Source organism: Periplaneta americana, chromosome 3 (assembly GCF_040183065.1).
Source record: "Periplaneta americana isolate PAMFEO1 chromosome 3, P.americana_PAMFEO1_priV1, whole genome shotgun sequence".
Classification (NCBI taxonomy): domain Eukaryota; kingdom Metazoa; phylum Arthropoda; class Insecta; order Blattodea; family Blattidae; genus Periplaneta; species Periplaneta americana.
In genome coordinates this window covers 198,638,909-198,662,158 of record NC_091119.1, presented here as the reverse complement: position 1 = coordinate 198,662,158, position 23,250 = coordinate 198,638,909, and the positions used below count along the sequence as shown (strand labels likewise).

Sequence of the window (23,250 nt, the reverse complement as noted above, 5' to 3'; positions counted from 1 at the left end):
AACTCTTCAGTTGGTAATGCTATTTCATTCTTGAATAGGTGTAACGTACCTGAATTTCAGGAAGTATTGTTCAATTTACAAAGGTTACGATTTTTTTAATTTTATAAATAGAAGTCCAAGAATTATTATAATTATTATAATTTTATATAATTTTTACTGAGTATAAGAAATCTGTCTTTTCTGACGATATTTAATATCTAAAAGTGTCTTTCATCGATAATACATATATCTATACACAGGGTGGAAGTAAAATAATCCTGCAGAGAGACGATAGGGTACACTTAAATGAATAGACAACTCTGAACACACGCTCTCGCCATGAAACAATACTAACAATACCATCCCATCGCACCTCCTCATACTCATCCTCTTTCACAATAGCCCTGCCAAGACTCTGGAATTCGTTACTAAATAGTTCCCTTAATCGGTCACAAAATATCTCAGTATATGGTAATTTCATCACTATAGAATTTTGTCATTCTAGGTTTAATTTTAATTCAGTAAATACAAAAATATTCTTTGTTCTTAACTTCTATGATAAAATGTTTAGCTTTCATTAATCAGGTAAGCTTGTCGTACTTTAATTCTTATTGTAATTGTAATTGTAAATTTAATATTAATTGTAATTTTATTCTTCATATTATAGTTGTAATCCCATGGTAGAGGGGCAGAGAAGGCCTGATGGCCTTATCTCTACCAGGTTAAATAAATAAATACTAATACTAATATTACGTTTTATGAGTAAATGCACAGTTAATTAGATAATTAAGTTGGAAGTTTCAGCAGTCTAGCATCATCGCCGCTAACACACTTTCTTCTTGTGATATTGAAGCAAGAGGTCAACGAACTCAGGTCTGTCTACCTTAGTGAACTATCTCCCATCTCCCTTTCTAACTACAGCGTTGCAAGCTGATCGCATCGTTCAGTAGCATCAAATTAGTGGTTTTAAAATTAAATTTACACGAAAACCCTGCTCGCTATTGAAATACGCCAGAGGGATAAATTATTCTTTATTAGTTTTCCTATCGATATGGACAAAAATCACGATCCTACTCGTAACAGTTACCGAATAAGAGGGTGTTAAACATTTGGAGAAAAAAACTTTTTTCTGAAAAAACTATGGACTTTCCTCCAATATGGTAATACCACAGTCTACTATATGCAGTCACGAAGCTTGAGTTTTGAGGGTGCTAAAAACAATACACTGTGACGGTACTATTTTTCATTGCCTGTAATGAGGCGATATGAGCGATCCTAGTGGTGAGCAACTATCTAATGTTTGCATATTTACTACGTATTGAGCTTCGCGACTGTATATTCTAGACTGTGGTATTACCCTTTTTTGTTACACACAACATGAGTTATTCGCTTTGAAAATCTGCAGGGTATTTCACTTCCAACCTGTACAGTATATATACAGAGTAATGTCAATTTCAAGAGGTTATTCTTTGAGATATATCGAACAAAAAGTTTAATATAATTTTGCTCACTTTTGCTTCCTTTTCGAGATAAAAAACTGTTTTATATGAAACATTTCATAGCGTGTTTTGGGAAAGCCACTGATTTAGTTACCAATGTACTCAGGGAATTTAAGAGAGCAGAGTATTATGATAATAAATGATTGAAAGAATTTTAATTTTATCCTTTAAATGTGCAAAAATTTGATCTGAACAAATGTAACATTGTAAAATTCCTTTGTAGAACCAAAAGTTACATTTGTTCGGATCAAATTCCTGCTAATTTAAAAGGACAAAACTAAAATTCTTTCAATCACCTATTATCATAATACACTGCTCTCTTAGATTGACTGGCCATATTGAAAATTCAATCAATGGCTTTCCCAAAGTATGCTATGAAATGCAAATCTAGTCTTTCAGGTAAGGCTCCCTGTAAAGCAGATTTGAATAATTTCAAGGGAAAATTTGTTACGGGGCCGGGTATCGATCCCGGGACCTCTGGTTGAACGTACCAGCGCTCTACCAACTGAGCTAATATATGCGTCACTGTGTACGTTAACAGAAAACCACAATTCCAAGTCATACAGAGATTGTGTGCACTCGATGTGGGTCTCTGGCGTTTCGTCAGCCTACGCGAGTTGTGTGGATATAAAGGGAAAAGTTGAGACGGTGTCGGGTGGAGTTCCCGGGTAGCTCAGTTGGTAGAGCGCTGGTACGTTCAACCAGAGGTCCCGGGATCGATACCCGGCCCCGGAACAATTTTTCCCTTGAAAATATGCTATGAAATGTTGCATTAAAACAATTGTTATTTCGAATAGGAAGTAAAAACGAGCAACATTGTATTAAACTTTTTTGTTGCAAATACCTCAAAGAATAACCCCTTGAAATTAATGTCATTCCTTACGGTTCAACCCGTATTTATTAATGTATATATCGTCGCCTGAATGCAAGAACTACGTAACTTGATTTTTCATATTTTGTGACATTGCCTATTTACTTATTTATTGCACTAGGGAATATGTCTCGTTTTCTTTTACCTATTTGTTATATTGTAAAATAGATGTCGCTGGTCATAAATAAGGAGTTACGGCAATTTGAATAAAAGCAGAAAAAAAAAAACTTTTTATTTGAGGATGTCACTGACAAAAATGGAAATCATAGTTAGAATACAAACAAGTGTTTTATTTTGTACCAGTCTCTTGCATGTAGAGTGGATTTAAAGCAAATGTTCAAAATTTCCTCCCTGCATCTGGAGGCAAAGATTCGCACGGGTGTGAACCGCGCGTGTAGCATTTCGTAACTTCACATGTTCGTTCCTTATCGTAGCCGCGGCATCGAGAATGCGTTGAATCAACTCTTCTCGTGTTTGCACCCTAATCTGGTACACGATGTCTTTTATCCACTCCAAGATGCAGTAATCTAGTGATGTTAAATCTGGGGACCTGGCAGGCAAACGGTTGGCATGATCATGTGGTTCTAAATGCTGCACTTTTTGCGAGTGAAAAGGATACAGTTCGTTCTCATGAAAAATTCTCCATACCTTGGAATGTGAAACGTTAAATCCTCCCCCACACATCGTTAGTCCTGCGCAAACATGTCTAGCGCTACATACACCCTGGCGTGTTTCGAAAATCTGTTGTAACTCCTTAATTATGAATGTCACCACATTACTATATTTACATTTTTTGTTCCAAATAGTCCACACCTGTGGAGTAACGGTCAGCGCGTCTGGCCGCGAAACCAGGTGGCCCGGGTTCGAATCCCGGTCGGGGCAAGTTACCTGGTTGAGGTTTTTTTCTGGGGTTTTCCCTCAACCCAATACGAGCAAATGCTGGGTAACTTTCGGTGCTGGATCCCGGACTCATTTCACCGGCATTATCACCTTCATTTCATTCAGACGCTAAATGACCTAGATGTTGATACAGCGTCGTAAAATAACCCATAAAAAAAATTAATGTTCCAAATAGCACCAGTAATCACCTCCATAAACCGGGGGAAAACCTCGTGATACACTTTATATAACTTTTAAACTTTATTTTTTTCTTTAATGTTTCAAATATTACTTTATATTGTAGATACATGTTTATTGTATTCAGAACCTTTGTAGTCACTCAAATTCTTTGAGCTGATGTCTTTAATGAATAGTAGCAATATGCGTTACAAGAGCGGTATGTTGAAGTTTTCATGTTCGAGGAAAAGTTTGAAAAAGCGAAACGTAGTTGAGCTTTTTTAATTTCCGAGAATTGAAAGAAAACATACCGCTCGTGTATCGTACATTATTTTGTGCGAAGATCGTTTATTACATACCTGAAAGAGGAATTTCTAATTAGTTGCAATGAAATCTCCATCTTGGTTTCTGTTCAATGACGGCAAATTTGCAAAACAAAAATATCTATCTTCAACATTGTTGCTTTAAAATGTTTTCTGTGTTTACTATAGTCCAGCAGGCCGTGATATACGTCTGTCTTTTTTTTCCCCCAGTCTATGATGAGTCTGGAATGTTGTTGATTTTTTCACGGCTTCCTTAATGTTACTTGCATCACGAATGCAGTAACTTTAGTGTAGTAGTAGACTTTACTTAATTTTTGCAAATATTTAAAAACAATAATTAACAGTGCAATTTAGGTGAAATTGCAGTGGTAAGTTTCCAATTTATAATTATTACTATATTGAACGTCTCTAAAAATAATATGTTAAAAGCCTAAAGCAGTAAAATCAATATGTCACTTAAGCGGTAAGAAGAGGGAAATTGTTGTGTGTGTTAGGTTGGGAATAGTGAATGTGGAATTTTAGACTTTCCGCGGAAACCAAGCAAATACGCACGATCTCGCACAAATAAATATATACACATACCTGTGGTCATACATCATACAGACAAAGAAAGAGGAACTCGAAAGCCAAGAGTATTTTCCCTTCCCTCAACAATTGTAATGCTCTATGTAAAAGCTTTCCTTTGTGACGCGTCGAATATACCAAGACAAATATTCTTGCACTTGCTTTTATAGGTTTTACGCCTTTCTTCCTGCACAGTTTTGTACGCCATTAACATAAAAATAAAACAAAGTTTTTAACCATCTCATATTCGAAAGAGAAATACAATTTTATAGTAGTACATAACAAATGTGATACGCAGAATAATAAAGATTCTTGTTCCTTTTGCCATGTGATGAAAGAGTGAGGAGGTGATGGGGTTCAGGGTTACAGTAATTACTGCCTTGCAGCTAACAAGATGCGAGTTGTTTACCGACGTCATGAGTGTCCTACCTGAAAAACTCGCCTTCACACACTTCCACACCGACGACGTCAAGTGCTTACATTCCTACTGAGGGAATACCCATAAAATCATCTAATATTTTTGGGAAATGTAAACACAATTGTACTTCACAAGCTAGTAAGAGCAATATTAAACATCTATAAAGAAATCTTCACGACTGAGATCCGGATACAAATTTTTAGTGGGTTATTTTACGACGCTGTATCAACATCTCAGGTTATTTAGCGTCTGAATGAGATGAAGGTGATAATGCCGGTGAAATATGTCCGGGGTCCAGCACCGATAGTTACTCAGCATTTCCTCATATTGGGCTGAGGAAAAAGCCTCAAACAAGTAAATTGCCCCAACCGGGATTTCAACCCGGGCCACCTGGTTTCGTGGTCAGACGCACTAACCGTTACTCCAAAGGTGTGAACACCCGGAGATAATCATTTTGTAGTTGGAGCTCAATTAATCAGAGAGTATACAGAAAGAATGTCAACCTCTCTAGCCATTTATACTTTTCACAAATATTTTAACAAGAGAACGAAACCGAAATTACCATGGAAACGCTTAATAAAATCTCAAGTTGGATACTATATTGCTAATTTTCAGTCTAGACGTTCATTTGCTTATCGTAGGGCAAGATTTTTACTTTCTGCATCGTGTCTTGAATATAGTAACATCCAGCGGTTCGGAACTCCATATAGACTCCATCGTCACGAAAACAATGGAAGGGAAACCTATCAGTTGATTCGTTATCAAGAAATCCTCCTCTGGATATATAACGCATTGGAATTGGAAACGCATCTGACAGAAACGAACTCTGCTGTATGTTTCACTGAGACTCATTTTAATTAATCTAACTAGTTTCTTGGGAATACCAAATTCAATAAGAATATCATATAAAACTTCTCTCTTAACAGAGTCATATGCCTTTTTGAAATCTATGAATAACTGATGCACTGTACCCTTATGCTCCCATTTTTTCTCCAATATCTGTCGAATACAAAATATCTGACCAATAGTTGATCTATTACGCCTAAAACCACATTGATGATCCGCAATAACTTCATCTACATATGGAGTTAATCTTCTCAAAAGAATATTGGACAAAATTTGTACGACGTCAACAAAAGTGATATATACTATAACTACTACAAACAAACAAACAAAATTTTATATATATATATATATATATATATATATATAGTTATATCAATGTGGGGTTCTCCTTTAAACTGAACTCATTGTATTTTCGGTAAATAAAATAGCATCAGTTTTGCTTAAAGGGTCACTAGGACTGAATTTTTGACACAAAAGTTGAAAATATTTTCGATTTTTTTTTACATAAATAATTACCTTATACATTTGTTTAACATTCTGTCCTATATTTAGCCCTCGCCTGTTACTTTTAAAATGCCACACCCACTAAAAATTGCGTTTTCTCAAAACTACATTTTTGGTCGTATAATAAAGTTCCTAGCGGCTTCCATTTGCTCCGATTTACATGAAACTTTGCAAGAATACTCAGCCTACTGCAATACACAAAGCTGTGCGTGGAATCAGCTCTTCACTGAAAACTTTTCATGATACGAATTTTTAACTTCTAAAAATTAAAGAAAATTATGAAGTAAAAATTACGATTTGTAAGGAAATTTTTATCCTATGTATCAATTCTCAAATTTAAAAACCCATGCACAATCTTCTTTATCATGAAATTTAAATCCTTCACAGAGGATTTTTAAAAGCAAAAACAATTCTGAAGCCGTCAGGGATGTTTTGAATTTACGCACAATTTAATATCATTAAAATACATGAAAATTAATATCTAAGGAACTAATGAATGAAACTGATGAAATTTGGTACTGTTAGGCTATTTAAACGTACTGTATAGACACAACAAACCTGCCGAATTTGAAATAAATTAATAAAAAAAGTTTAAAAACTCAGTTCCAGTGTCCTTTAAAGTTTTGACGTATGAAGAGTTCGAGGGAAAAACGATGAATGTCACATTTCTGTTAAGGATTAGATAATGATCTAATTGAGTCTATAACTGCAAGATGTAGTGCTGTTTCTATAGAAAATAAAGGAAAGGATTACTGTATTCGTGGTGATAATTCTCATTTTTATCTTTTTTATAAGAACATTAAATTTCGCAGTGATGCATTTAATTAGATAATGACATCAACCTTAAGAAAACTATGACATTCATCGTTTTTCCCGCGAACTCTTAATATTATAATTAATTACACTTTACATCATTTATACAAAAACTTTATTTAATAGTCTCCTTTACAAAAATGCAACTACAACATAATTATATACAAATATGAAATAAACAATGACATTTCATTTTGAATCACAACATTGTAGGATACGAAGTATATATTACAATACAGAAAAATACTATCTGAGCGCACAAACACTCTACAGTATTTGCTACAAAGGTTTAATTTTGAACATGACTTTAATACAATTTTATTTGGAATAAAATAATATTAAAATGTAACTTTCGTTATTATTAATAAGTGTATGATAATACTTCAATAAAAGACTATGGAAAAAATATAGTTTAAAACGAAAGTGCACATTTGTTTGGATTAATATACAGGGTGATTCACGAGGAAAGGTAAAAAATTTAGGATACGATATCTTAGGCCATTTTGAGTGGAAAAGTTCATATCAACACAGGCCCGTTTTAGAACGATGGCGGAGCAAGAAGCAGTTTTTTTGGTAAAACGTCTCGCCCCAATGTGAATCAGACGTTACCATATGCTGCTGACGTGAGACAAGGTCAAGGTCGCATATTCAGCCAAAACAATTAATGCAAAACCACCACTTCTATATTCAACATTAAAACCTGAAACTAACTCCGATTCACCCTCAGCAAAATCAAAAGGAGTTCGGTTAGTTTCAGCTAAACAAGAAGTAAATCAAATCATTGACAAAGGAAATGTAAAAAAAAAAAATATTCACATATAAACCTGAAAATCATAAAACTTTATTAAATTATGACGTAACATTGGAATCTGCATTGTGAATTATATTCATAGATAAGAGGAAGAAACCGGGTGGTGGGGCATTACAAATGTCCAATCGCCTGCTCTTGTCTGATGTAATGACACAGAACCCGCAGATAACACAAATAGCCTACACTATCATCAATTCACAGCAGTTCAGTCAGCTACCTACAGTACAGTAGTTATACAGGTACAGTTATCGGAAGTGTTAAGTTGTGTTTTTCAAGATGCCTTATAAATTTTCGACCGCAGAATACGCCGATATTGTGTATGTTTATGGTTTGTGCGATGGAAGTTCCTTGCGTGCCGTCGCTGAATATGAACGACGCTTTCCGAACAGAAGGGTACCATATCGAAGAGTAACTTACTTACTGTCTATGGGGTTGGATGAAAGACTTGGTATAGCAAAGGAAGGGCGAAACGAGAGAGGCGCTAATCGACAGTATTTTGGATGCGGCATAAAGAACAGTTACGTGCAACTCTCCCAGTGATGAGCGCGATTCACGCCCGAGCGCAACAGTGCATTGAAGCAGAAGGAGGTACCTTTGAAAATGTGCGAAAACATCGACCCCGACGTCTAGAATATTAGGTATGTATGCATACATGAATATAAACTTTAAATTTGTCCGTTATGTCTCTAAATGCGAGTTAGTACAATGGAATTTTAGAAGTTTTTGTGAAATCAAAGAGCCATATCTCCGTAACCGTTCGAAAACGGACCTATATTCATATGAACTTTTTGACTCAGAATGACTTCAGAATTCACATCCTAAATTTATTACCTTTCCTCGTGAATCACCCTGTATATGCAATTGCGAGTATTTGTAATAACATATATTTAAAAAATTCAAAAACTTTTTCATTTTTTTTAATTTCAGTCTTCGAGGCAACGTAATGGTTTAAGTACTCGCCCATTAATGACATCGACACATCAGATAATCACGTCGTGCGGTGACAGGAAGTGATCACCTTGGCCGTGTAATTTACTGGAGAAGTGAAAGATCCCGTTACTGTGTCGAGGTGAGGAAGTGGAGGTAACTGCTTTCGTCACAGAGCACCATTACAGAAATGAGGTGAGATTACTCATGCTAATAGCGAAGATGATTCTATCCATGTCACTGCATTAACTTTCAAAAGTTTTGCTCACGTAACGTGTATTTACAGAGCTTGTAAAATACAGTAAGTAACATTCAACTGATGTTATTTATGCACACACACAGTAACAATAAATTTAAATTTTCAGGCTACAAAATTTAGAAAAATTTAAAGCTAAAAGTATAAAAAAAATACGAATAGTTGACTGAAATATTTATAACTAGGAGAGTACATGCAGTTAACTGTAACGTCAGTAGCTTTAATTCTGTGGCCGGGAGGAAAAAGGACTTAAGTCAATTTTTTTGTGAAAAGGAGATTTTTATAATATAAAAAGGAATAAAGTAGTAAAATGAATATTCTTAAGTCCTTTATTCTGTGTGTACTCGATTCAAAAAGTACTTAGACATTTGGTAACGCTCTATAAATCCAGTCAGGAGTCTTATTTGACTTTAGCCGTTTTACCAGATTGTAGAGAATTGTTTCCACTTTCAGAATATATAAAATTCTTATTTTCACAAAAAATTGACTTAAGACCTTTTTCCTCCCGGCCACAGAATTATATTTTCTACCCAAAATAACTACCACTTTTGACGTACAGAAAGACACTTAATGCAGTTAATCGTAAATAAATCAACAAAGTTAAGCTGAATTCTTGTAGACTAGTTATATATTATTTCGCAGAAATAGTTATTTATGTAACCTTACCAAATGGTTTTCTTAGGGGAGAGTTGGGTAGTATCGGACATCGGGTAAAATCGGACAGTGAATTTCTTTCAACTACCACCAGATGACATGGTGATGTCGCATACAGAAACGTAACCATGTTATTCAGGTACTACCATCTGGTGGTAGATGAAAAAAAACGCACTGTTCGATATTACCCTGTGTCCGATACTACCCAACTCTCCCCTAATGTTGAGGGCGATAGTAATTTTGGACAGACAATATACTAAATCTGTTGGAAACTAATCTATACCCCGGAAATAAATTAATACTGTATAAAAATGAAAAGATGCAGCTACATTTTACAGGAGAATGCATTTTTTTTATTTAAATGATGTTGGAATATACTTATATTAATTTAGTGAAGAGAACTGAAAAACAAAAACTGGCCACTCTTCGTACATTTCAACAATCTCAGCAGAAAAACTTTCCAAAGTAATACTGAATCACAAACAGAGGTTTGTCAAACGTCGTCTAGCTACATGGAAGAGTGAGTTCTCCAGGAGATGGTAAAAAACTTAAATATGAGGATTTTTTTATTAATTTAATCAATTTTAAAAAATCATCTATATGGATAAACACTCCACATAAAATGTTAAAATCTGTTTTTTATCTTCATATCTTGAAAGTAATACATAAACTTATTCAAACTTCATTTCTTTTTTCTGTAGTGATATGTTGCGGGTTGCTAAGCAACAAGATGCGCGTAGAGTATTACAGAAATGGTAACGGACATTTTTTCCGAATAGAAGTCCACAGAAACGTTCCACGTTGAAACAAAACACTCCTACTCAACACATTAAATTTGTCGTAAATGTTTATGCTACATTTTCTGTAATGGAAATGGAAATAGTAATCTCGCATTAAGATAGGTAAGCATGAGCTGTATCCAAAAAAATAAACAAAAACCAATCAAACACCGACGTATTTTTAATTACTGAAATAATCCAAAGTTTATAGCTAAACTCAACAGAGAGACATGCATTTAAATCTCATCAGTTACTTATAAGATTTTGTAACATTGCATTCACTTAATCTTGAAGATTCTTTGAGGTAGGGAGGTAGAATCTAAGTATCTTCTTACGTCAGAAAACGTCATCATATGATTAGAAATACGTTTCTGCCGTCTTCGTACCCGGAGAATAATAATGTTTAGTTGATACATGAAATGTGATATGATCTAATAATTATAATTGTCAAAGTTAATAGTGAATAAATTAAAAATATGTAATTCATACATTTTCTCCAATATTTATAGCGGCTAGTATTCTTCCTAAATGTTTAATTGAAGAATAAGTTTAAAAGTTTCTGACAGAAATTTGATTTAATCCTTCACATCATAGAAAGCTGAGAAGAATAATTATTTTAATACAATCGCGGCTATAAATTTTTTCAGCTGTTTAAAAATTATTCAGACACAAAAAATATAATTTCAGAATTACAACAACAGTGCTAAAGAGAGAGAGAGAGAAATCATTGCACTCCACTAAAATCTGCCCCTGTTGAAATTAATCAAATTTCAATTAACTTGAATTAGCTAATCTCGGCTCTCTAATATTGATTTGAACTCAGATCAACAACATGTTTGAAGACCTTAAATTTATTATTATTTTTATTATTGCTATTTTCCAGGAAAGAACTGAAATAAATGACTGATGGCTCAGCTTTAACTAGAAAAATCTTTTTTTATTATTGCACTTTCAATTACCACATTGCATACACAAATTAAATATGGATTAGCATTACAGCTGGAGAGTTTCTCAGTCAAAACATGGAACTTCGTTGTATTCTTTTAAAACTGTATATTTTAAGATAGTTTACGCAACTTTGGTTAAAGACCACACACGCAAATGGCAAGACTTTTGGCATGGCCCGTTGGCTCGGCCTTCCAAGTTTCATGAGCACAAGTTCACACCGCGATTTCTTCCAGATGTAACTGCAACTGGCACTGAGTTTATTATAGGAATACTATAGCATCACTGTTGGATGAGGAACTGGAATGACTGGAGGATCTGGAGCCTCCAGACCCACTATACGAACTGGACGACGAATCACTCTTGGAACTGCTACCTCCACCACCAGCACCGAATGACCCCGAAGACGAGGAAGCATCACTCTTAGCGCCGCTAGAAGATCCGCCAAAACCACCAGAATTAGCAGATGATGAGGACTGACTCTTGGCATTGCTAGAAGAGCCACCTGATCCTCCGTTAGCTGACGAGCCTGAAGACGACTGGCTGTTAGCATTGCTTCCCGAACCACCACCGCCGCCGCCAAATATTTCGGCGATTGCAGCATCGTCGCCTCCTCCATAACCTCCCTGGAAACCTCCTCCTCCTCCACCACCAGACTGGCTCCCTGCGTTACTTCCTGCAGAAGACTGACTATCAAATCCTCCACCTCCACCGCCTGATTGACTTCCAGAATTACTTGCAGATTGAGAGTTGGATCCGCCTGGGTAAAAACCACCCAGTCCACCACCTGCCTGACTTGCTGAATTACTACCAGCCTGGGAGTTACTTCCACTTGGAACAAAACCGCCTAACCCGCCAGAAGACTGACTTGCTGCATTACTGTTCGCCTGAGAGTTACTTCCACCTTGATAGAAACCACCCGCTCCACCACCAGCATTGTTGTTGAACTGATTGTTACCTCCATTTGGAACAAATCCGCCTAAACCGCCAGAAGATTGACTTCCTGCATTACTACTCGCCTGAGAATTACTTCCACTTGGGTAGAAACCACCGAGTCCACCACCTCCATTGTTGAACTGATTACCTCCATTTGGAACAAAACCGCCTAAACCACCACCACCACCGGCTTGACTACCAGAATTACTAAAAGAATTTGAATGGCTTCCTCCAGAAGAACCTCCGAAACCTCCTCCACCTCCTTGGTTGAAACCTCCTCCACCTCCTCCGTGTAGTGCGCCTCCTTGATTAAATCCTCCACCTTGTCCAAAGCCACCACCTCCGTTGAATCCAAACTCACCGTTGAATCCACCTCCTATCTGATTCTCATAGCGATTGTGGTGCTTGTGATGGTGCGGATTTCCGAAACCACCTCCCTGGTTGGTGTATGCATTGCTTTGAGCTTGAGATGAGGATCCACTGTTGCTGAAACCACCGCCCCCACCGTGAGACTGGGAGGCGGCATTTGATGAGGCTCCACTGTTGCTGAAACCACCTCCTCCGTTGAAATGGGAGGCGGCATTTGAGGACGCTCCACTGTTGCTAAAACCACCGCCTCCACCACCACCGAATGCGTTAGAGTGGGCGTTCGAACCAGCTGAGCTTCCACCGTTTCCAACGGCTGTATTTGCGCTTGACGCAGCATTGGAGGACGAATAGGAGCCTCCACCACCACCTCCTCCTCCTCCGCGGCTACCAGACGCTGCGTTGGCACTGGAAGAGTCGAGGTTGAACTTGAGCAATCCCAGAGGTCCTGTGAACTCCAGGTGAGAAGTCCGGGAGTCTGAACTGGAGCTTGATCCGTCCCGGTTGGGGTTCAGTATCTTGGTTATACCACCGAGGAGACCTCCGTCAAACAAGGATCTCACATGTCGCTCTGTACAACAGAAAATAATGTATCGTTATTATCTATTTCATTATACTCGTATTAATATTATTACTGTTTGGTACTTCATGGATGTGAGTGCAGAATAGAAATGCAAAAAAATATAAAATCAGTAAAATCGCTAAACTATTCAAATCAAACGGAATAACACATAATATTCTGGCCATAATATATTCTATCTCAGTGTTTCTCACAGTATTACCACCTCAGAACCCTATTTTAGCTACAATAGTGTTACCGTGGAACACTTGTAATCCATTTTCTTTGTTTTGCTATTATTATTATTATTATTATTATTATTATTATTATTATTATTATTATTATTATTATATTAACTCTTTGCTCTAGAGTATGCCATTAGGAAAGTCCAGGATAACAGAGAGGGTTTGAAATTGAACGGGTTACATCAGCTTCTTGTCTATGCGGATGACGTGAATATGTTAGGAGAAAATCCACAAACGATTAGGGAAAACACTGGAATTTTACTTGAAGCAAGTAAATAAATAGGTTTGGAAGTAAATCCCGAAAAGACAAAGTATATGATTATGTCTCGTGACAAGAATATTGTACGAAATTAAAATATAAAAATTGGAAATTTATCCTTTGAAGAGGTGGAAAAATTCAAATACCTGGAAGCAACAGTAACAAATATAAATGATAATGATACTCGGGACGAAATTAAAACAGAATAAATATGGGAAATGCTTGCTATTATTCGGTTGAGAAGCTTTTATCATCCAGTCTGTTGTCAAAAAATATGAAAGTTAGAATTTATAAAACAGTTATTTACCAGTTGTTCTTTATATGGTTGTGAAACTTGGACTCTCACTTTGAGAGAGGAACATAGGTTAAGGGTGTTTGAGAATAAGGTGCTTAAGAAAATATTTGGGGCTAAGAGGGATGAAGTTACAGGAGAATGGAGAAAGTTACACAACACAGAACTGCACGCATTGTATTCTTCACCTGACATAATTAGGAACATTAAATCCAGACGTTTGAGATGGGCAGGGCATATAGCATGTATGGACGAATCCAGAAATGCATATAGAGTGTTAGTTGGGAGACCGGAGGGAAAAAGGCCTTTAGGGAGGCCGAGACGTAGGTGGGAAGATAATATTAAAATGGATTTGAGGGAGGTGGGGTATGATGATATTGATTGGGTTAATCTTGCTCAGGATAGGGACCGATGGCGGGCTTATGTGAGGGCGGCAATGAACCTCCGGGCTCCTTAAAATCCAGTAAGTAAGTATACTTTGTCATACTGCAGTACAGTTCAAACAGCCACATTTTAATTACATGTACTTTGTGCTATTTAAACATAGCCACATTTTTAAACCAAGCAGTGGACAGTTCTAAGCCTGTGAAAATTGGAAAGGCAAATGCCGCTGTGTTTTACAAAATGTATTTGTATTTTTTAAAAATGATTTTGGCAATAAATTCATTTAGAAGCATTTCACGGACATCCTTCAGTTACCACTACGTATTACTGAGCTCTGTTTCAAACGTGGCCTCAAAACCATCACAATCATATTGCAAAAAATTGCTGTTCTTTTTACGCAAATAGATTAAGTTCCCTGAAAATTTACCGCAAACGCCCTTCCTTATTCAAGGACATTTCTTTTAGAGCAATAATTCTACCACACGAGACTCCTAATTGATTTCCTTCCCGAAGAAAGTCGTACTAAATGTGTCTTTAAAAGTATGCTGCAATGGATATGAACCCGCGACATGCATGGTGAGCATTCGACCGCAGAGTACGGCTCACTTCAAAGAAGTGCTAACGAGAAGAAACGAGGAAATTCGTGGTTGGGCACGAAATGAATTTTCTAACGTTTCGGGGAAATGGTCCCGGATGTGTAGGCCCACAGGTCAGAGGTCGTAATGTTAGCCTGGATGCTGCCTCTTCGGTGGAATTAAGTCGCATTGTGAGATGAGAAGTAAATATAATGAGGTGTAATTACTCCGGTGATCACACGATCAAGATAAGGAGGTGACCTTGTATACAAGAACAGGATCACGTTCTGCTACGCGGTTGCGTGAAGCCAGGGGTTCGGCCACAGTCTGACCATTCTGCAAGAAGCCCTACACTCTATTAGGATAGAGACGGGAAGATGTACCATTGGTACCATCCCTACATATCCTTCGTGTCAACGCAGGGGCTAATGTCTGGTTTTTGTTACAAACTTAATACCTCATACGACTTATATTTGTAAATAAAATTCATTTATCTTTATTTCTTTGGTATTGAGAGCAAGATAAAAATAGGGCATTTCGGTGTAGACACCCTGTACAGAAGGAACAAATCCATTTTCCGTTCCTGGTTCATGTACATACGATTATCTTCGAAATTTTGTTCGATTTGTACAGGGACATCATTTTATTTTTACTTCAATTTTTACTGTACCTGAGTTTTTGAATGTACTTCACTCCCACCCCTTCTACTAAGGAAGTTCCAACTCCACACAGAACCAAGACCGCAGATAGTAAGCAGTACTGAGTTACTGAGTATAGTACGTTCCAGAAATATGTTCGCGTTTTCCAGTGACGAAAGAGCTTTCAATATTGAATCATATTTTCGCACAGATACTGTCCGTTTGCCTACGTCGCATCCCGATTTCCCCCACCTGCTTCTGCTCGCCCCTCTGTAATAGCTGGGCTGTCTTAGCTCTTTTCTGAAAACATTAATTTCTCTTAGGAATTGGAAGTTTACGTAATATTATACAGCTGTTTAATTTAACTTAAATAAAAGGGCCTCGTTAAGTAATTAACTGTCACGTGATTTCCTCCCTTTCTACAATCCTGCGGCATAACCACTTGGACGGACAGTAGATAGCATGTCTGAGTAGTTTTATATTTTCGGGTCGGGCAGAAGTGAAGATTGAATTTACAGTACGTAGAGTAGGTACAGAATTATTTCAACATGAGTTACTAGTACGAAGGACGAAATTGGCAATTGGAATTAGATGCAATAGTCTATAGTGCGATAATATGCACAAAAGAACTGAAGCCTGTATCGAAATGAACGGCCACCATTTTCAAAATTGTGTTTAAATATTCATATTATGATTATTTTTCAATTTAACTTCTTTCTCTATATTGTACGATAATGTGCTGTAGACAGTATAATATACACTGCATAATGAATACGTTCGCATGGATAACTCACTTCGTGAGTAAAAACACTCATTCTTAATACAGTACTGTACTTTGATTAAAGAAAAACCTAATGAAAATTATCAAACCAAAATCGCGATATTTCCTAGTTTACGTAAATGGATGAACTACTTTTCTTCCTTCCTATACCTAGTAGAGTGATTTGTGTTTTACGCCAGTATCATCGAACTCCAGTCTTGGAGGGGGGGGAGCAAGCAGTGTTTCCGGTTCTCTAAAGGTATAGACAGGTTAATATTAAAAATGTTAGTAAAAATAAAATGATGTCCCTGTAGAACTTAAAAAAGAATTTTAAACTAATATTCTGTAATCACATCCATTATGTATAATTAAGAATGTCCACGAAATTGTTTAAGACTTGTAGACCCGCAAAACGGAAGCGTTATGTAAATTTGTTCTTTAAAAAATTTAAGCAAGATAAATGTTAATAAAACTGACGAAATGAAAGCCAATTGTAGCAAAACCAGACAACTAATATTAAGAACAAACATATTAGAGACTAGAGCAGAATAAAGCCCATAAAAGATTGATAATACAGGGTGCGTCAGAAAGAACGGATGGATTTCACATGGCAAGAAAATTGTAAAGATTCATCAAATCAAAAATTTATTGTTATCAACATATTCACCAATACATGCAGTTTATTTATGGAAAACAACATTATCCATATGATGTCCTTGGCTTTCAATACAGGCATCGAGGCGTTTTCTGATGTTCGCCATCACTTTCACAGTCATAGCTGGTGCAATTGCCACGATTTCTTCACGAATCGCTGTCTTCAGTTCGTCCAGTGTATGTGATCGATGTTTACAAACTTACGCCTTCAAATGGTCCCAAAGAAAGAAGTCGCAGGGCGCGAGATCTTACCGTAGCCTCGGACAATCTCAGTGCAATAGAATTTCGTCCAGGTGATTTCTTCTTTAATGTTGAACCTGTGATACGAAATGAAGCCACCCACCGCAAAATTGTATTCCGAGTTGGAATCCTAGCGTGACATCCGATGTCGAAATGAGTCCTGAGTGGTGATCACAGACTCTTCATTTTTCAAAAATGTCTCTACGATGAAAGCACGTTGTACACCAGACCAACACCATATTCTCAACTGAAACTGCATTCTATGGCTGACCCAACAGTCGTGGTCCCCCTCACTATATCTCTCTCCTCGTTGCGTATCGATATTTTGAAATCCATCCGTTCTTTCTGACGCACCCTTTATTAAAAGCAGCTAACGGCGTAATCGTGTTAGAAAACTGTTAAAATTTCGAGGGGGAAACCACAGAAAGGACTCAGTACTAGTAGCTAAGAAAAATTATGTACTGGCTGTGGATTAAACATTCCAATAGCCCAAATTTAAATGTTGAACTTAGTTTTCAAATAAAAGGAAAACAAATTCGTTTCCAGTTCCTGGGTCATATACACATATAGAATTAAAATTTGGAGCGAGTCTTGATGGGAGTCCATCTGTATGTAGGCAATGCTATTTCAATATTTGGGCAGTAATGTATTGCTAGAAATAGTCCTGTAGCGATTTGTATTATTAAACATTTCGCACGGCTGCCCACAAGTAGCATATATACAGAAGCTCTTGTTCACTGCATATGCGCAGTGTGTTATAAGGAAGCTCCAAATTTTATTTCCGTATCTGTACACATACATGATTACATAGAAATTTTGTGATTTGTAGAACCGCAAACAGGAAGCTTTTTATACATTTTCTCTTCCGAAAATTTAACAAAGACAAATTTTAATACAATTAACGAAATGAAAGCCAATGGTATCAAAACTCGACAAACTATATTACAAACCAATGTACCAGGGACTAGCGCAAAATACAGTCCATAAAAGATTTGGTAACAGTAGAAGCAATTACATATTTATGCAATAGATTACGTAAAACAATTTATATCTTTGTTATACTTCGGTCATATTTACCAATTAATATTTTACGTCTCATTTATTTAGGTTTATTTCAATCCATTCTCCAGTATGGAATTTTAGGGTGGGGACATGCATGTATTTCTAATCTCACTCCACTAATGCTTATTCAGAAAAGAATTATTAAAATATGCCTTAATAAACCAATTGATTATTCATCTGAACTTTTGTTTTCTAATTTCAATGTTTTTTTTTTTAAATTAAACATATTTATTATATTGCCTTATTAATCTTCATACATAAAAATCGTAATAAATTCAAATTGTATCATCATAAATATGGAACTAAAAGATTCGATTTTATATGACTAGAGGAACCAAAGTGTTTCACAAGCACAACTCTGAGCCATGGTGCCTACTTTGGTCCAAGGTTATACAATAAAATAATTGATAAATACCCAAATTTGGAAAATTTTAGTATCAGAAATTTCAAAAATAGCGATAGGAATTTAATTTTTAAAGAATATATATTGATTTAATATGTACATGTAATTGTATGACTTAAATTGTTGAAATTGAAATTGTATTTTTAAATTTAATTTATTCCTGTAATTTTTTTATTGACCCAGTTTGTGTCAAAAAATTATCTTTGCGTTTAGATATCTCCCTGAGCACGAGTTTTTTACTCCTTCAGGGAAGAACTAAGATTGTATTTTTGTCCATGTTATTTTATTAACAATAAATAATAATTAATGCAGTGATCATACAACAAGGATGGTTAAAATTTCAAGGGGCAAACCACCAAAAGGACTCAAATGCTTTAAAAGAAAAGACTATGGAGAGGCTATAAATTAAACATTCCAATAATCCAGTCTTTAATATTTTTATTGGTTACTTTACGACGCTTTTGCAACTTCTATGGTTATATAACGTCTTAATGAGATGAAGATGATAATGCCAGCGAAATGAGTCCAGGATCAAAGCCTAAAGTTATCCAGCATTTGCTCTTATTCGGTTGAGGGAAAATCTCAACCAAGTAACTTGTCTCAACTAGGATCTGAACCCGGGTCCGCTAGTTTCACGGTCAGGCGAATTTTTAATGTTGAAATTTATTTTAAAACAAGTGGAAACAATTGGGGCTTAAATTATTTTTCCGTTCCTGGGTCATTTACTCGCGATTACCTACGAAATTTTGTTATATTTGTAGAACCGTCAACAGTAAGCGTTGTATGCAGTTTCTCTTCCGAATATGTAACCAAGATAAATTTTAATACCGTAACGAAATAAAAGCCAACAGTGTTATAAAACTAGACAAATTGTGTTAGAAACCAATATATTTGGGACTACCACAAAATATTCGATAACAACAGAAGCAATTGAAGAATGTGATGTCAAAACGCGTTAAGTCCATTTTTATGAAAGGCCTGGGCTAGTTTTGTACCCACCGGACTGATCGAGTTTTCAAGTGACATGAACAATAACACAACCTTTTACATAAGGATCGGTGTTGTTTTGGAAGAAAACAAGCTTAAAATATGGTGATAAGTATCTCAAACATAATCACATATATGTTAAAATCATCAAAATGGCCAAATGGACTGGCAAGCAAACTCTCTGATGGGGGCAGATAAAAAAGTTAATTTTTTTTTCTTCCACCATGTTAATAATGTCAAAAGAAGTGCTTATATTAATTTTGGCCAATCGACCGCAAATACGAGGCCGTCCAGAAAGTGATTTTCCCTGGGGCCGTTTACAGAAAGAAAAGCACAATTGCATGGAAATATTTATTGAAACAGATACAGCAATTGTTGCGCTATTTTTCAACATATCCCCCAATAGAATTGAGACTTTTTACACCATGAGATCAATTTTCGTATCCTTGTGTCGTAGAAGCCATCCGCATGGGATCGGAACCAGCGTTTGACAGCCGTCTGCACCTCTCTGTCGATCCCATGATATGACAAATGTCTCAGTTCCGGTGTGGAATAAGTCGAAAAATAGCTCAACAATTGCTGTGTCTGTTCCAATAAATTTTTCCAATGAAATTTTATTTTCTTCCTGTTAACGGCTCCTGGCGAACTTATTTTTTTGCGGTTCTCGTGATTGCGGTCGAGTGGCCAAAATTTGTATAAGCACTTCTTTTGACATTATTAACATTGTGGAAGAAAAAATTTTAAATTCTTTATCTGCCCTAATCAGAATGTTTGCTTGTGAGCGACTCTTGGGGACACATTCTTCAATTAACCTAATACTCATGCAACAAGATTTCGAGGGTTCACCACCAAGAAAACTCTGCAATATCAGCAGCTAAAAAATAATAATTGTGTACTGGTCGTGATTAAACATACTAATAGCCCAATTTTAAATGTTTTAACTTAGTTTTAAAATAATGGGAAAACAATTAAATTCGTTTGTGCGAGATCGTGCGTATTTGCTTGGTTTCCGCACAAAACCAATCCGCGGAAACTCTAAAATTCCACATTCAGTATTCCCAACTTAACACACATATCAATTTCCCTCTTCTTACCGCTTAAGTGACATATTCATTTTACTGCTTTAGGCTTTTAACATATTATTTTTAGAGACGTTCAATATAGTAATAATTATAAATTGGAAACTTACCACTGCAATTTCACCTAAATTGTACTGTTAATTATTGTTTTTAAATATTTGCAAAACTTAAGTAAACTCTACAACTCCACTAAAGTTACTGCATTCGTGATGCAAGTAACATTAAGGAAGCCGTGAAAAAATCAACAAGATTCCAGACTCATCATAGACTGGGGGGGGGGAAGACAGACGTATATCACGGCCTGCTGGAGTATAGTAAACGCAGAAAACATTTGAAAGCAACAATGTTGAAGATAGATATTTTTGTTTTGCAAATTTGCCGTCATTGAACAGAAACCAAGATGGACATTTCATTGCAACTAATTAGAAATTCCTCTTTCAGGTATGTAATAAACGATCTTCGCACAAAATAATGTACGATACAAGAGCGGTATGTTTTCTTTCAATTCTCGGAAATTAAAAAAGCTCAACTATGTTTCGCTTTTTCAGACTTTTCCTCGAACATGAAAACTTCAAGATACCGCTCATGTAACGCATATTACTATTTCCTTTCATGGGTCGTTTACACACAATTACCTAAAAATTTTTGTTTTATTTGTAGTATCGCAAAAAAAAAATTAAAAACTGAAATTCTGTAATCACATCCATTATGTACAATTAAACAACTCGTAGATGACCACGAAACGCCACTTACCGTGCTCCGGAGTGGCGTCCACATGACGTAATCCCACCAGCAGGAGCGTTGCCAGGGGCAACAGCGTGTACGAAGAACCCAGCCTCATCTTGTCTGCAGAGCTCCTCGTTCACGGATGGCCGTGAATTTCTCGCGGTCTTCTTTATAAGAGCCACTCGATGGAGTCGATACTCGGCGACTCGCAGGACGGGTTCCGCGGAACCCATACGACGTGACGTCACGTTATCAAGGCTGGCATTCCCTCCTCCGGCAGCATAGGTGATCATTACCGATGCTGCACATGGGCTACCCCAGCGCTGTGACTTCCGAATCTATTCCCAGCTCCTTACTGTTCCGGGAATTTATAATAATGACCTCAAGACTATTGGCAATGGGGTGAAACGTCACAAATGGAAGTAGGATCATCGACTTATTTAGATATAAGGCTTTCTTTGAACACATATTTACATTTATGCTACCTTTTTAACCCCGTCTTCTTCCACTGATCCTTTTTAATTACTTTATTTTACGGCGTTTCATGAACTCCCATGGTTATACGAGGCGCATCCAGAAAGTAAGTTTCCCTATTTTTTTAAAAAAGTTCACACACTTTAAGGAAAACATTTATTGGCAACAGATACAGCAATGTTTCAGCTATTTTTCAACATAGCCACCATCAGAATTGAGACGTCGTATCGTGGGATAAACTTTTGTATCCCTCTGTCGTAGAACTCTGCCGCCTGTGAATGGAACCAGCGTGTGACAGACGTCTTCAGCTCTTCGTCGTTGCCAAAACGCTCACAGGAGGACAGGAATTTCTTGAAAAAAAAGAGAGAGAGGGAGGGAGGGAGGGAGGGGGAGCGAGAGAGAGAGGGAGAGCGAGAGAGAGAGAGAGATATGTTCGGCCCATATGCCTGACAGCTGCCGATGAGAGCTGGCAATGCTTTGTGCATTAAAGAACTTTATCACCGATCGAACCTCGAGGCAGCGGGAGAAGGAATAAAGAGCTTCAATTTCGAACCACTGCTGCCACGCTACTGGCACCAGGCGGGACCTGTCCGGCTGGCATATGATTGATACGTCATAGATCTGTTACGCATGCGCAATTGACACGGCTAATTACGTTTACTTTCAAGGGGAAAAATCGGGAAACTTACTTTCTGGATGTCCCTCGTATAGCGTTTGAGTGACATGAAGGTGACTATTACACTTTTACTACGTCACACTACTTTTGACTAATAAAACGCTACGAAAGGACGTCTTTCAACCAATCGTGGCTGCTTATCGCACAATTTTATCGCGTCCCTAGCATTTGTTTAATTTTATCGCGTCCCTAGCATTTGTTTACTTCTATCACTACCCTAGCATTTGTTTCTTTGTTTGCCAGCATTTCAAACTGCACTGGTCTGGACGTCAAACAACAGAAAATTACAAACCACTCCAGTCGATGCAAAGCACTTTCAAATATGACTCGCATTGGCATTCAAGAACAAGAATTAATAAAGATCACTGGTCATAGCATCTTCCCTGAAACCCTATTTACAAATAAATGAAGAGCACCATTCGGAAATCCTGAATAAGTTGAGGGATACACCATGTACACCAACGAGTTCCACTTCTTTTACGCACACGTCCAATATAACATCAATTGAACCACCAACCACTAAAACATTCAAATTTGAAAATTGTATTTTCAATAATTGTTTCTTTTATAATTATTCATGTTTATTTTTTATTTCATCATCGTTAATTAAAACTGTTCTTGTTTATTTCATCATCCATAATTAAAACTTTTCTAACACTTCTTTATATTATTTAGGTTATGATTATTATA

General features: G+C 36.6%; 1 protein-coding gene across 1 annotated transcript; it reads right to left on the bottom strand.

The window, feature by feature from the left end:
- Positions 1-6,971: 6,971 nt before the first annotated feature.
- On the bottom strand, positions 6,972-21,596 carry LOC138696948 (uncharacterized). The gene is made up of 2 exons (XM_069822468.1): positions 21,438-21,596; positions 6,972-13,118 (listed from the first exon to the last, which is right to left on the bottom strand). The coding sequence occupies exons 1-2, from the start codon at positions 21,523-21,525 to the stop codon at positions 11,509-11,511; spliced, it is 1,698 nt and encodes a 565-aa protein (XP_069678569.1). The 5' UTR covers positions 21,526-21,596; the 3' UTR covers positions 6,972-11,508.
- Between the last annotated feature and the right edge of the window lie 1,654 nt (positions 21,597-23,250).

Coding starts and splice junctions, on each gene's coding strand:
- LOC138696948 (XM_069822468.1), bottom strand. CDS start 21,525: ATGAGGCTGGGTTCTTCGTACACGCTGTTGCCCCTGGCAACGCTCCTG. Junction 13,119..21,437: donor GGACGCCACTCCGGAGCACG/GTAAGTGGCGTT, acceptor TCTGTTGTACAG/AGCGACATGTGAGATCCTTG.